General features: G+C 42.9%; 1 protein-coding gene across 5 annotated transcripts in view; it reads right to left on the minus strand.

Annotated features, from left to right (window-relative positions):
* Positions 1–1,691: 1,691 nt before the first annotated feature.
* The window catches only part of mtcl1 (microtubule crosslinking factor 1), a 177,519-nt gene continuing 162,896 nt past the window's right edge, over positions 1,692–16,314 (minus strand). For 4 of the 5 annotated variants that reach the window (XM_033019844.1, XM_033019842.1, XM_033019843.1 and 1 more), the window contains one exon: positions 1,692–3,513. In XM_033019844.1, the coding sequence (XP_032875735.1) occupies positions 3,298–3,513 (216 nt within the window). In that variant the 3' untranslated portion in view covers positions 1,692–3,297. The remainder of the gene's footprint in view (positions 3,514–16,314) is intronic. The other variant, XM_033019845.1, reaches the window with a different exon arrangement.

Here is a 16,314-nt window from a genome sequence, read left to right on the forward strand (position 1 = left end):
ATGAAACACCCTGGGTTATGGAATTCACCAGCTTTGCGGAGTCATTTAAATTGCCCAGCATTAGTTTGATCGAGTTAAAGGTTTAAAGAATTATAACACAGGTAATTGTGTGCCTCTTAGACAAAATTGTGTTTATCCTCATGTTTACTTTGGCAGTAGTCAGTCATAGAGTGATACAGCGTGAAATCAGGCCCTTCGGCCCAACTTGTTCACACCGGCCAACATGTCCCAGCTACGCCAATCCCACCTGCCTGTTTCGGTCCATATCCCTCCAAACCTGTCCTATCCACATACCTCTGTTTCTTAAACATTGGGATAGTCCCCGCCTTAACTACTTCCTTGGGCAGCTTGTTCCATACACCCACCATCCTTTGTGTGAAAAAGTTACTGCTCAGATTCCTATTAAATCTTTTCCCCTTCATCTTAAACCTATGTCCTCTGGTTCTCGATTTCCCTACTCTGGGCAAAAGGTTCTATGCATCTACACAATCTATTCCTCTCATAGAATGTAGAAAAATCTGGCATAGGGACAAACCATTTGGCCCACAATGTCTGTGCCAAACATGATGCCAAGAGTATACACATTCATGTAACAACCTTATGTTCTAAAATGTGGCCGATTTATTATGGAGACAAAAGAAACTGCAGATGCTGGAATTTTGAGCAAAAAAACAAAATGCTGGTGTAACTCAGAAGGTCAGGTAGCATCTATCGAGGGAATGGACAGATGACGTTCCGGGTTGGGAATCTTCTTCAGTCTGACGTTATTTCTCTCACTACACTGTCACCCTGCTCCTTTTCTCTCCAATGTACTTTCATCTACCATCCCCGGGTCCCATATTTTCCTTTTAACCCTCTTCTATACCCTCCCCCCTGTCCCCTTCCACCGATATCCCTCCCTCTGATTTGACATTCCACTCATTTTCTCTCCATACCTGACGCTCTTTTGTCTCCTTTCAAATTCCAGCCTTTGTCACTTACTCCACCCATCTGCCAATCACTCCCTCGCCTGTATCCATCTTTTAACTTGTCTTGGAAGGAACTGCAGATTCAGGTTTAAACCAAAGATAGACACAAAATGCTGGAGTAACTCAGCGTGACAGGCAGCATCTCGGGAGAGAAGGAATGGGTGACGTTTCAGGTCGAGACCCTTCTTCAGTCTGAAAAGTCACCCATTCCTTCTCTTCCACGATGCTGCCTGTCCCTCTGAGTTACTCCAGTATTTTGTGTCTATCCACCTATCAATTGCCAGACTTTGGCCTACCCCTCTTTTCCTGCTTTCTTACTCCAACTCCATCAGACTGAAGAAGGGTTCTGACCCGAATCATCACCTGGCCATTCCCTCTACAGATGCTGCCTGACCTGCTGAGTTTCTCTAGCGTTATGTTGATTGTGACACAGGCATGAGGTCTTGCGTGCATGCAGAAACACTACAAACAATGCACTTTCATACACAGATCCATGGGTTTTCTCTCTCCCACACAAACTCTTACACTCTCACATAAAGACTGACTGACATGCACATTTTTTCTCACATACACAGAACAAGGTAATTTCTCATTACTACATGTAAACTCACAACTACACACAAACTCATACACCTAGACACATGCTCACCCTTGCATAAAATGTACTTGGCATTATATTTATAAGCCCATTCACTCCGAAGGAATTTGAGAAGCAACATTAGATGTTGGAAATTCAAACCTTTATTTATGGGTAAGTTATGCCTTACACTGAACCCTAAAGACATTCATGACAATATTAAGTTTGAACAATATCTCAATATTTTCCAAAAATTATCAATACTGTACACAAGACAGTTGAACTGTTACAATAATTTAGTTAAAAATGTTTTCTCCCTATTTAATGCAAGAAACACCAATAATTAAAATACAGTACATAATTAAACTCACAACTTCGTAACAGTGGACTTGTTGTCTTTTTGTTCTTCACTTTTTAATGTGATATTGGGGTACAGTAGCTATATACATGCACTAAAGTGCTATGGACCCAATGGCATGCAAGTCAAGTATTGTACCATCATTCAACTAACTTGTTAAGACTGTCCTTACCTCTCTTCTTTTTTTTGCTTTAAGCTCTAGCAAAAGTTTATTTAAACTTTATTCAATATGGGTTTTTTTATCTTGTCCCTAAACCTGGACGGTTGAGCTCATTTTACTCGTGAGCACCGTAAACTCTGTGTCATCCTAACTAAAGCTTCAATTCATATGAAGCAAGTTACAAAAAATCACACTGGTATCAATAGTAAAATAAAAAATTAATGTTTTTTTTTAAAAGAATATAATCAGCACTATTATACATGGAAACCAATACAGTGCAATGTAAAAGAAAGGCAGCCCAAATTACTGAGAGACCACTCTAACCCCGTCAACTTCTCGAGAACCTTCCTTTATTGTATAGTGTACGTTTACAGGCAAATACCTTAGCACCGTAACCATCTTGCTAGGGTGTGCAACTCTACATGGTAACACTGTGAAGCTACAGTAAGCGATGAATTACAAGACTGTGTAGATATAGTAGCTATAATTTTTTATATTGTAGTAATTCTTTTAAACATTCTTTTTTGCATTTATTGGAATTTTGTTCACTAGATTAAAAATTCCCCCACTTGAATCGATCTGTCGCCCCCCCCCCCCATTTAACCATCTGGAATGGCCGGGTGATTCAACTAATACCTGCACTGAAGCTTGGTAGCCAGCCAGCAACATCTTTGACAGGATGGGACTGAGCGTCACCACTTCTTCCCACTGATGGATTTGAAGCATTTGATTTGGCCTTAAATCACGGACAAGTACATCTCAATCGCGGCCACAGACATGTCTGATTCAGGTGAACATTGTCTTATTCAGGAGCTTAACACTTGATTCCCAGCTGTCAGGAAAATTACACTGAATACATGTCTATTGGTTTAAGAATTGAACTTGGGGGGTAACAATAAATCCTCATCACACCTGCCCCAATGAAGGAAGAGCACAAGATGTGTGGAGCTTCTCTTCAGAGTCTACACTGTGCATCCTTCATCTTGTTTTGTTTGCTTACCGAAATGGCCAAATAAAATGAACAAGAGATTCACAAACCACTGCGTAACAAGCAAAGGAATTGCCATCTTTACAGCCATCTGTATGGACAGTACTCTCAGTCTGAGTCCGGGTGTAGCCATTGTGTTTTGTGTTTAATACACAACAGCACGTTCCAGCTTTGTCGAGTAGTTTGTCCACTACATGGAGTCGCGGTGACAGTCAATTACAATGTTCCTTACAACTAACGTGTAGATTATGCAGGCTTGTGCTCTGGGTCGTGTTCGTGATCCGTTGCAGGTGGGTCGCAGGCACAGGGTAGATCCATACAAATCAAATCTTCAGGGGATGACGACAGGGAGGCAGAAGGGGAGTATGCAGCCCATCGCGATGGCGGACGCTGGTTGGCTGGCCTGGCAGGCCGCGAGAAGCAGGGTTCCAGTGGTGGAGCTACTGAGGACCAAGGGAACTCCTTGTATAATGAAACAGAAGAGGAAGGGAAGATTAGAACTTTGCAATGGAAGAAGATAATAATTAAAAAAAGAAAATAATAAACATCACACACAAGCTATGGTGGCCATGCACTACTTACTACAACACAGAAGGGAGGGATCTAATCTGGCTTTCAGCAAAGCAATCCCATTGCCCCTCTTTATATAACCCTATGCCTTTGCAATGTATTCTCTTCCCCTCTCTCTGTCCATTCCTACTGTGTTTCTCTTTCTTCTCTCGCTCTCTTTCTCTCTCTCTCTCTCTGTCTCTCTCTCTCTCTCTCTCCCTCCCCCTCTCTGTCTCTCCCTCTCCATCTCTGTCTCTCCCACACATGCCAATCAACTCCCCACTGATTCCACAACTCCTTACCTGCACTAATTGCTAATTTACAGCAGTCAGTTAACTAACAAGCATATAATTCCTGCATCGAGCGGAAACCAGAGAACCCAATGGAAACCCACAGAGACAACCTCACACAGACAGCCCCCAAAGGCACGAACCACCTGGTCCCTGGAACCGTGCGACGGCAAGGGTGCCCATATCATGCAAAGCAAATTAATGGATGGCGGTATTGTGCAGTGGTTTGTTCTCCTTCAACAGAGGGTTAGCAAAGCCACATAAACTCGTTCTTGAAGCCCTTTTCATAGCCAGCAGAATTAGACAAATTCATTTTGTTCCTGAGCGCATTGTCCTATGCGAGTAGGCAGTAGCAACACAAGGGAAAAATCCGGAAGTCTTATCAGTCAAGTGACAGCCAACTTAGCTTTTACCATCTTTTTCACTTGAATAGATTTTGAATGCAGTTTGCAGAGAACATGTGCCAAGAGCACCATAGTTACCACCAGTCATTTCTCTTGTTCTAGCTGGGCAGATAGAAATATTTTCATGACGTTAACAGTACTAGTTACTTAAACAAATAACTGAAAGAGAATTAGGCATTATGCTTGCTTGGTGATGAATACATTATTTCAAACTCATGGGATCAGCTAGTCTTGTTCAATCAATCTCACTTATTGATATCAGACCAATTCTTACAACAATCAAATATATCGCAAACATTTCCATTAACAATTAATCCATTCCTTTCAGAGATTTTGCACAGTATTGCAGTATTACAGTACATCATTTGACAAATCATTCCTGTGTTCTAATTAACTAAATGTCTTTTAAGTTTTATTTTTAGAGATACAGTATGGAAACAGGCCCTTTGTTCCACCGAGTTTGAACCGACCAATGGTCACCCGTACACTAGCACTATCCTACACACTAGGGACAATTAACAGAAGCCAATTAACCTACAAACCTTCACATCTTTGGAATGTGGGAGGAAACAGGAGCACCCAGAGCAAACCTACACAGTCACAGGGAGAACGTACAAACTTTGCGCAGACAGCACCCGTAGTGAAGATCGAACCCGGGCCTCAGGCACTGTAAGGTAACAACTCTACCGTTGCGCCACTGTGCCGCCCAAAACTATAGATGAAGTGCAGAAGATTTCTTTACATTCCTGAAATTTGACAACAATTATATTTAAAGGCTATTTGTCCTGAAAGCTAACTGATGGGAACATATCCTGGGAAGAGTTCAAACTGACTGAGGCACATGGATAAGACCTTTTTAAGAAGCACCATACTAGTGAAGACTAGCAGCCAAAGGAGGTTACATGACTGACCCAGCACAGTCATAGAATGATACAGTGTGGAAACAGGCCCTTCGGCCCAACTTACCCACACCGGCCAACAATGTCCCAGCTGTACTAGTCCCACTTGCCTGCGCTTGGTCCATATCCCTCCAAACCTGTCCTATCCATGTACCTGTCTAACTGTTTCTTAAATGATGAGATAGTCCCAGCCTCATCTACCTCCTCTGGCAGCTTGTTCCATACATCCACCACCCTTTATGTGAAAAAGTTACCCCTTGGAATCCCATTAAATCTTTTCCCCTTCACATTGTACCTATGTCCTCAGGTCCTCCATTCCCCTACTCTGGGCAAGAGACTCTGTGTGTCTACCCGGTATATTCTTCTTATGATTTTGTACACCTCTATAAGATCACCCCCCCTCCTCCTGCGCTCCATGGAATAGAGACCCGGCCAACTCAACCTCTCCCAATAGCTCACACCCTCTAGTCCTCGCAACAACCTCGTCAATGTTTTATGAACCCTTTAAAGCTTGACAATAGCTTTCCTATAACATGGTGCTCAGAACTGAACACAATATTCTAAATGCGGTCTCATCAACATCTTATACAACTGCAATATGACCTCCCAACTTCTATACTCAATACGATGACTGATGAAGGCCAAAGTGCCAAAAGCCTTTTTGACCACCTTATCTACCTGCGACTCGACCTTCAAGGAACCATGCACCTGTATTCCTAGATCCCTCTGCTCTACAACACTACCCAGAGGCCTACCATTCACTGTGTAGGCCATTCCTTCCTTGTTCGACGTCCCAAAATGCAACACCTCATATTTCTCTGTATTAAATTCCATCAACCATTCCTCCACCCACCTTGCCAATTGATCCAGATCCTGCTGTAATCGTTCACAACTGTCTTCACTTTCTGCAAAACCACTCACTTTTGTATCATCAGCAAACTTGCTAATCTTGCCCTATATGTTCTCATCCAAATCATTGATGTAGATGACAAACAGTAACTGGCCCAGCATCGAACCCTGAGGCACACCATTAGTCACAGGCCTCCAGTCCGAGAAGCAACCTTCCACCATCACCCTCTGCTTCCTTCCATGGAGCCAATTTGCTATCCATTCAGCTATCTCTGCTTGGATCCCATGCGATCTAACCTTCCAGAGCAGCCTACCATGCGGAACCTTGTCAAAAACCTTGCTGAAAATCCATGTATACAACATCTACAGCTCTGCCCTCATCGACCTTTTTGGTCACGTCTTCAAAAAAATCAATCAGATTTGTGAGACATGACCTCCCACGCACAAAACCATGCTGACTGTCCCTAATCAGCCCTCGCCCATCCAAATGCCTGTATAACCTATCCCTCAGAATACTCTCTAGTAACTTTCCAACTACAGATGTTAAGCTCACCGGCCTATAATTCCCAGCATTTTTCCTGCAGCCCTTCTTGAAAAGAGACACAACATTTGCCACCCTCCAGTCTTCAGGCACCTCTCCTGTATTTAAGGATGAATTGTAAGTTTCAACCAGGGCTCCCGCAATTTCCTCTCTATTTTCCCGCAATGTCCTCGGATATATCTGATCAGGCCCTGGAGCTTTGTCTACTTTCATACACGACAGTACCTTGAGTACTTCTTCAACAGTAACACTGACTGCTCTCAAGACACTTCCATTGACTGCCCCAAGTTCCTCGGTAAATACAGAGGAGAAATACTCATTGAGGACCTTGCCCATCTCCTGTGGCTCCACACAGAGGTGATTGCTTTGATTCCTGAGAGGTCCCACTCTCTCTCTAATTACCCTTAATATTTATAGCACTGAGAAAAAAAACTCTTGCTAGAAAGTGTGGACATCGCAGCTGAATCGCACCTCAACACATGCTCTCCAAGATGGACGCTTGATGTGCTCTTTGCTGTTAGTGTAAAATTAGAGTACAAAACTGACTAAGCCCCAATCAGTGGCCCATTCTTATTTCGGCAGCTCATTCCAATGACATTAAAAAACCCCAGGGAAATTGCAGACTGAAAAGTTAGAAGGTCGTCATGGAGAAGTTAAAATCAGACACAAAGTTATAGAAGCAGAATTTATTTTAGTCAGAGGGTGGTGAATCTGTGGAATTCTTTGTCACAGATGGTTTTGGAAGCAAAGTTATTTTATATTTTTAAGGCAGAGATGAACAGTTTCTTGATTAGTACGGGTGTCAAGGATTATGTGGAGAAGGCAGGAGAGTGGGGTTGAGAGGGAAAGATCGATCAGCCACGGTTGAATGGTGGGGTAGACGATGGGCCAAATGACCTAATTCTGTTCCTATAACTTGTGAAGAACCACCACTCACATTCCCAGTCATTGTGTATGCAAGCCAAAAAGCGTAACATTTAAAGCTAATTTGATTAATACCAGTTTGTTCAAATCAAAATGGATTCTAACAAAACATTTCAAATTGCACTGTGAAATCCAAAGGCTATGGGAAAATGACTTTTAAAATGTCAACGTTTGCATGTCATAATGCATAAGGCATTCCTTTGTCGAAAATGTCACATAACGTTAAAGTGAAAAGCAGGATCCCACATTGTACTCAGGAAGCCAAAATCCATCCAGCAGTTCCACACCCAGCCACCAGATGGCTCAGCATCAATAGATCAGACCCCACTAACGCTGACAGGTATTGTTTCTAAAAATATTGGAACAAAGTGAAGATTAGGTATTCCACCAACAATAGTTCAACCTCCATTTCACATTCCTTTCCCCAAATATGCTTGTGCCTTGTTATAATTCCCACTGTTCTGCATAACACTTGAATCTATAATGTCCATTTTATCAGATTGAGTCCTTTGCTACTCCAACATATTTGCCGATTTACTGGTGATATTCGTGTTCTATTGCTTTTTCACCTGCCTATGTGCTAATCTGGATTTTAGCTTGACAGCGAGTATCTGGAGATATATTTTAATTCTTTAATTCTCCAACACACTCACAATCTGAGCTCTCTGTCCTTGGCCCTCTGCTTTGTGCCAACCAAGTTCAAACTAAGCCTGAAAATCATCACCACATCTTTTGATTTGATACTTTGCAACCCTTCCTTAAACTGTTTGGCATATGCAGGGTGGAAATCAGTCTGAAGAAGGGCCTCGACCCAAAATATCACCCATTCCTTCTCTCCAGAGATGCTGTCTGTGCCGCTGAGTTACTCCAGCATTTTGTGTCTATCTTAGGGTGGAAATGGTGGTGTAAAGATGTGGTGACTCTAGTGAGGGCATAGAGAAGGTTTATCAGAATGTTGCCTGGATTAGAGAGTTTCAGCTACAGGGAGAGGTTGGATAGACTTGAATCATTTTCTCTGGAACATCAGAGGTTGAGGGGACGAGAGGTGTATATAAAATTATGAGAGGCATAGACTGGATGAACAATCCGAACCTTTATCCCAGGATGGGAATGTCCAACATGAGAGCATAGCTACAAGGTGAGTGGCAGAAAATGTAATGGAGATGTGAGGGGGAAGTGTTTTACAGTGAAAGTAGCTGGGGCCTGGAATACATTGCCAGGAGTGGTGGTGGAGGAAGATACAACAGTGGCTTTTAAGAAGCTTTTAGATAATCACATGGAAGTGCAGGGAATATAGAAATATGGATCATGTACAGACAAATGAGATCAGTTTAATGTGGCATTATGTTTTGCCCAAACATTGTGGGCTCAAGGGGCCCTTCCTGTGCTGACCTGCTCTTGGTTCTGGATGGTGTGTCAGTTTACCCAACCTTGACTCTTTCTGCATTATCATTCAAAAGCAAGGTGTTATATAGTTAGTAAAAACCTAGAATCAAAATCAAAACTGAGGAAACCATTCGGCTGGCGAACTGAGGTTGCTGACTTGCCACTAGACTTTTACAAAGTTAGAGATGAAATTGTTTGTTTAGCGACAACAACACAGGGCAATTGCAGAGTGGCGGAAGGAGCTAAGGATGGTGATAGATTGAAGGCTGGAAAGATTAAAGGACAAAAGCGAGGATGCCACAAGCAAATGTTAGACAGATAAAGAAGCACAAGTCAATAGAAAGAGGTGTGAAAGGGAAATGTTGGATCACAACTTGCGGAAGAAACAGGAGAAATGGAATCATAAATGGGAAGTGGGATCATGACCAGAGATTATTGATTTAGTTGTTGAACTAAAACAGTCTCAATGCACATGTATGTCGCATTGTCACTATTCTCCTCTGCAGCCCATCTCTTCCATCTTCTCTCTCCCTTCTCTCCAGTATCTTCTCAGGCACTCCATTTCTCTTCCTGTCAATTCCCTCAGCCACCCTCCCCCTTCTATTCTCACATTTCCTTGTTGCCTCACTGGGTGATGATCCCCAGCCTAGATGCTGAATTTGACTAGGCTTCCCTTAGCGTGCACTAAGAGAGGTGGACTTGTACTGAAGTAAAACACAAAAGCACTGGCGTAACTCGGCATGTCAGGCAGCATCTGTGGAGGGAACGGATAGGTGACATTTCAGGTCGGGACACTTCTTCATACTGATTGTAGTTGAGGGAGGGAACTGTAAAACAGGAGGGGGTGGGTGGGCCAAACTCTGGTAAGTGTTGGGAGGATAGAATAAAGGGGAGGTCATTTAAGACTGAGGTGAGAAAAAACTTTTTCTCCCAGAGAGTTGTGAATTTATGGAATTCCCTGCCACAGAGGGCAGTGGAGGCCAAGTCACTGGATGGATTTAAGAGAGAGTTAGATAGAGCTCTAGGGGCTAGTGGAGTCAAGGGATATGGGGAGAAGGCAGGCACGGGTTATTGATAGGGGACGATCAGCCATGATAACAATGAATGGCGGTGCTGGCTCGAAAGGGCCGAATGGCCTCCTCCTGCACCTATTTTCTATGTTTCCATGTTTCTATGATACAAGTGAGGGGAGGTTTTGATTGGCAGATAGGTGGACAAAGGCAAGAGATGAAAAGGAGTGAAATGCAAAGACAGAGGGAGAGATATAGGTGGAAGGTGCCAAGGATGGGGGCAGGATAGTAGGACAAATGGGTGCAACTGGGGTGGACGAGAGCACAGGTAGAGGGTAGGTAGTTACCCCATATCGTTGGGTTGTAAGCTACCCAAGCGGAAAATGAGGTGCTGAAGAGAGACACATGATGCAATTCACCGGGTCAGACAGCATCTCTGGAGAAAAAGAATAGGTGACGTTTGGGTCAGAACCCTTTTTCAGACTGGTGAAGAAGAATATGATGTGCTGTTCTTTCAGTTTGCATGTAGCCTCACTCAATGGAGGTGGTCTAGGACAGAAAGGTTGGTAAGAGGATGTGAAGAGGAGTTAAAATGGTGAGCAACCAAACGAATATCTTGTATATGTTCAAGAAGGAACTGCAGATGCTGGAAAATCGAAGGTAGACAAAAGTGCTGGAGAAACTCAGCGGGTGCGGCAGCGAAGGAAATAGGCAACGTTTCGGGCCGAAACTCTTCTTCAGATATATCTTGTGTATATTTTGTACTAAAGCATAAAGGGGCTGTCCCACTGCGGCGACCTAATTGGCGAGTTTAGAAGAGTTTAGGAGAGTTTGAAAAAGTGTCATGTTGAAGACCTCCTTCGACTATGTGGAAGACTAGGTTCGATTAGCTTCGGGAAAATTGGGCACCGAATAGTGGAGAGTGAAGACAACCTCCTTCGATCTCCTTCGACCTCCCTTCGACTATGTTGAAGACTATCTACGACTACCTTCGACTACCTTCGACTACCCTTGATTACCTACGAATAACATGCCGACCTACTACGACCTACCTCGACTAAACCTACGAGTAAAAAAAATATTGATTTTTTTTCCATGGCGACCTTTTTTCACTCGCGGGCATTTTTCAGCATGTTGAAAAATACGCCACGACCTAGCTGAGGCCTTGAGTACGCGGGGACTGCTCTCGAGCATTAAGGAGAGTTACAAAGACCCAGGACCTCGTGTCGATAATGTTGCGAGTATGAGTCGAGGGCAAACTCTTCTGAACTCGTGGGTTAGTTCGCCGCGGTGGGACAGCCCCTTAACTTGTTCCTACTGCTCTGCATTCCTGGTGTGAGCAGAGCAATTCCTCACTCTGAAATCCTACAGCCAAACCTAAAATATTTCAAATTGCCTGAATTAAGTGCTTCCGTACACTGGATAAGGTTGATCTGCAGTGTGGGATATTCGTCAAGAGCCAGCCGAAATGAAAACGACTTTGAATCAAATGGAGGTTTTTTTTTGCTGAAACAGAAATGCAGAATGAGCAGATAGAACTGCATCACCAAGTGGGTAATTTTATCCACCATATAATCAGGATCAAACAATTTTGTACAAGATTGATAAAACATGTTTTAACAACTAGAGCCTAATGGACCAAACTGCCTGCTGGCAGGGTTAGCAAGACAGAATTGTAGAACTTTAAGGTGCAAAAGGAGGCAATTTAGACTAATGTTGCTCGCTGACCAGTCAGCGGAAAGACAATACATGATTACAGTTGAGCCGTCACAGTGAACAGATACATGATAATGGGATAAATTGAATCACGTTTAGTGTAAGATAAAGTCCAGTAAAGATAGTCCGAGGGTCACGAATGAGGTAGATAGTAGCTCAGGACATCTCTCTTGCTGTTGGTATGTTTGCCTGATAATAGCTGGGAAAAAATTATCCCTGATTCTGGTGTGCATTTTCACACTTCTTTCTCTCTTGCCTCATGGGTGAGGGGAGAAGAGGGAGTGGCTGGGGTGCGACATTCTTGATTATGCTGGTGGCCTTGCCAAGGTAGCGTGAGGTGTGAATGGAGTGTAAATGGAAGGGTAGTTGGTAAGTGTGATGGTTTTGGCTGCGTACAGAATTCTCTGTGCATCTCAAAGAGATGCAATGGCGGCATATCACCTCTTCCCCATCCACTATCCAGATATCTAAACATTCCTCGGTGAAGCAGCAAATCACCCACGCTTCTTCCAATTTAATGTACTGCATTCAGTGTTCATGTTGTGGTCTCCTCTGCACTGGAAAAAGCAAGTGCAGATTAAAACGCTGTTTTTCCAATCTATTCCCATCTCTGTTTCTGTTTCTGCAAATGCGGACTAACCCACCAAGTATTTCCAGCATTCTCTATCCTTGAGTCCGTATCTTGCAGGAGATAGAGGAAATTGGGCTCAGGACCGTGACAGCTCAAGGTAAGACTCCAATTCTAGAGCCACAAAACACTGGGGTTGACAACTGCAGATGGTAGGGAATTGCAGATGTTGGAATCTTGAGCAAAAACACAAGGCTGGAGTAACTCAGTGGGTCAGGCAAAATCTATGGAGAATATGTATTGCAGATGTTTCAGGTCGGGCCCCTTCTTCAAATCCAGTCTAAAGTTACTCCAGCACTTTATGTGTTTTTCAAAACAGTGGGGTACTTAGAAAGCCAGGGATAGAAGTTTGCATATGTATTGGAGTGTAGTAGGGAATGCAGAACATCAAAAAGAGACAAGCAAAACCATAGAGGAATTCAAAAACAAGCATGGAAATCCTTATAATCAAATCTTGGCTTAATCAATAATTCAGTAGGCACTGGGATGAGGGTTAGCAACCTCAAATGTGGGAAGAAGTTCCATCCAGGCTGAGTGTTGCAATCAACCTTGAAGAAGTGGAGAAACATATCCAACTGCAGTAAATCCCTTAAGCAAGGCAACACCATTTTCCAACATAACAAACACCTGCCCAAGTACACACGCAAACAGTTCCAAACAGCTGCGTCCTTTCATGCTTGACGAGCTTCACAACGTGGTTTTGGATGCAGGCTGCCACAATTGATCCATGGCAAAGAACGTTCCACTTGAGCGAAATGCATTGCTTCAGTGGAACCCATTTTCAGAAGCGGAGATAGACACAAAGTGCTGAAGTAACTCAGCGGGCCAGGCAGCATCTCTGGAGTAAAAGGATGGGTGACGTTTCGGGGTCAGAGCCCTTCTTCAGACTGAAAGTTCGACAGAAGTGGAGTCTGACACACAACCACATATGCGACTAAGGAAACTTTAAATCTTCTTTAAATACTTCAATGAGAAAAGATATAGTCCAGTATCAAATCAGCACTGACTCCTCCAGAAGGGAATGGAATGGCAACATTTCATGTCTCACCTAACCTTACAGCCCTTTCCCCAAGTCTGGTCACAGAGTTTGACCAAGTGACTGGCACACATTCAAGCACTTGGTTAACACAGTCAGAAGTACGGCATCATAGCATTTGTTGCTGTCAAGCCACCCTAAATCCTGACGGTGGTGAGAATTGAGGTAATATGAATTGGTGAATACTGTTGTCACCTCACTGGCCTGATTTTAATTTTCCAAGTTGTACCCCCGTTGCTCGTTGCTAGTTGACCCCACCCCACCTCACATACATACACATATAAGCTAAGAGGGAGGGACAGAAGCTGATCTCCTATTTAAATTTTCTCCTGTACATCCCTGCTACTGTTGGTCCTTATAAATAACCACTAGGCGAAAATAGACCTGGATCAGAGGAGACATAGTCCATGTTTGAGGAATAGAGGTGAATGCTATTGCTGACGTGTTCCTACCTTCCGAATAGAGCTCCTTGTTTAAATGTGCAGGCCTCATACTCTGGAGGCAGATAAACCTTCTGCCATCTGCAGGACCTGTCTGAATTTTTAAGGTCCCATATAAAGGGAGTTCACTGCAATATGCTAACTTTTCATCGGAACTGCCTCTTTGGGGCACTGAGGTCCACATTGGGAGCCAGCTTTCCAATAATATTGAGACTCAACTCATGGAAGTAATGGTTCTGACAATGCCCGCAAGGATGTTTTTTCAAAGTCTGGCTTTTAAACACAAGACTCACAACAGCACGGGATCTCTGTCGGTCATCATGGTTGTTGTTATTCTTCTCTTGCCGCTGATTAATAAAGAAAAACTTTCCATAACTATAACTCTGTTTTCATTTAGGAGCTGACATCCATGCAGCGGGATGTCTATCGATGCACACAAATATTTAGAGGATGAATGTGTGGAAATCATCACTGCAGATGGCGGTGGAGGCTGTGTCATTGGGTATTTTTTGAAGCAGAGATTGATAGGTTCTTGATTAGTAAGGGTAGCTATCATAGATTAAAATCAATGCTTTTTTATTTTCCCCAGGGTGTAGTATTCTAAAACAGTGAGCATAGGCTAAAGTCGAGTGGGAAGACATTTAAGGGGGACCTCAGGGACAACATTTTGGGTAGTACATATCTGGAATGAGCTGCCAACAGAAGCTGATACAATTATACTTTGGATGCAAATCATTTCTGAAACTTCAAGAAAATGGTTTGCATCCAATGTAATTAAAAGACATTGAATAGATAGACATATAGATAGGAAGAGTTTGGAAGGCTATGGGCCAAATGTAGGAAAATGGGACTAGCCTAGCATGCCAACTTGGTCAGTATGGACACGTGACAATAAACTAAACTCTTAAACTCAGATAGGTATACAATAAATCTGCATTGATATAAAATATTAGAAAATTAAATTGTAAAATTCTGACGTGTGTAGTTCTGAAGAATATTTTAAAATACTGTAAAAAACAAAAGCTGCACGATGCTGGTTAGTACACAAAAGAATACAAAGTGTTGTAGTGCTGAAGTAAACCCAGGCAGCATCTCTGGAGAACATGGATAGGTGACATCGAGACCCTTTCTCAGACCGATTACAGTGGGGGAGAGGAAAGCTGGAAAAGGGGAGAGGCAGGACAGAACATGGCAAGTAGTAACTTGAAGCAGGCGAGGGGGGGGGGGGGGGGGGGGGGGGGAGGGGTTTGACAGTCAGATGGTTGGAACAAATGCCAGAGATAAGAGCAAAAGGTGTGAGACGGTTTTGAAGAGTACTAGATTCCTGCAACTAGCTTCAACAGTTTTGCGTGGTATTTCAAAAGATCAAACTCTCCAACCCTATCAGCTGTGCCAAGTTCGGATTTTCTAAATCAAATCTTAAATTGGTCCAAATTAAAATCTTCATTAATCATAATCTACTAAATCATCAGGAAAACTAATAGAGTTAAGTTACAAACCAAAGGCGCTGTGTAAGATCCATAATTTGTACTTGAAAAAATATTTTTATCAAACCAATATGTTATTATTTGAAACTCAAATTTTGGAATAGACTACATTCAAAGTATGCTGGAGGGCACCAAACGTTATCACTGAGTTAAGTACTTTCTGCAGCTGTGGTGTAATTGGAGCCACATAGTCTTCATTACATAATACACATTCTTTTAATTTGCAATGCAATGGGATAGGATGAACTTTGCATTACTAAACGAACAACAATCTGTGTGGGATTGTCTCTGCAAGTGAAGCATTTGGTAAATTTATTTTTATAGACTTTAGAGATACAGCTCGGAAACAGTCCCTTCAGCCCACTATATCCATGTGGCCAGTGAACACCCCATACAACAGTATTACTTACACACAATTTACAACTTTTACCAAAGCCAATTAACCTACAGACCTGTACATCTTTAAGGTGTGCGAGGAAACTGGAGAAAATACATGTGGTCACAGGTTGAATGTACAGACAGCCAGCACCCATAGTCAGGAGTACACCCGGGTCTCTGGCACTATAAGGCAGGAACTCTACCGCTGTTGCACCACTGTGCCACCCCTCTTTGTGGGGATTTCATTAAATTCTAGGATAGAATTAGGCCATTTGGCCCATGAAGTCTACTCCACCATTCAATCATGGCTGATCTATATTTACCTCTCAACCCCTTTCTCCTGCCTTCTCCCCATAACCCCTGGCATCCTTACTAATCAAGAATCTCTGCCTTAAAAATATCCATTGACTTGGCCTCCACAGCCGTCTGTGGCAATGAATTCCACAGATTCACTAATCTGACTAAAGAAATTCATCCTCATCTTTTTAAAGGTACATCCTTTTATTCTGAGGCTATGGCCTCTGGTCCTAGGCTCTCTCACAAGTGGACACATCCTCTCAATATCCACTCTATACAGGCCTTCATATTCATATTTCACATATATATTTCATATTCAACAGCAGAACAACAATTGGCCATATTATTATGTTTGGAAGAGCAAAGTGTGTTGCTCCGAAACTCTCCTTCACGTTATGGATTGGACACAAGGTATTTCATGTTCTGTTC

The sequence above is a fragment of the Amblyraja radiata genome, chromosome 4, assembly GCF_010909765.2.
Source record: "Amblyraja radiata isolate CabotCenter1 chromosome 4, sAmbRad1.1.pri, whole genome shotgun sequence".
NCBI lineage: Eukaryota > Metazoa > Chordata > Chondrichthyes > Rajiformes > Rajidae > Amblyraja > Amblyraja radiata.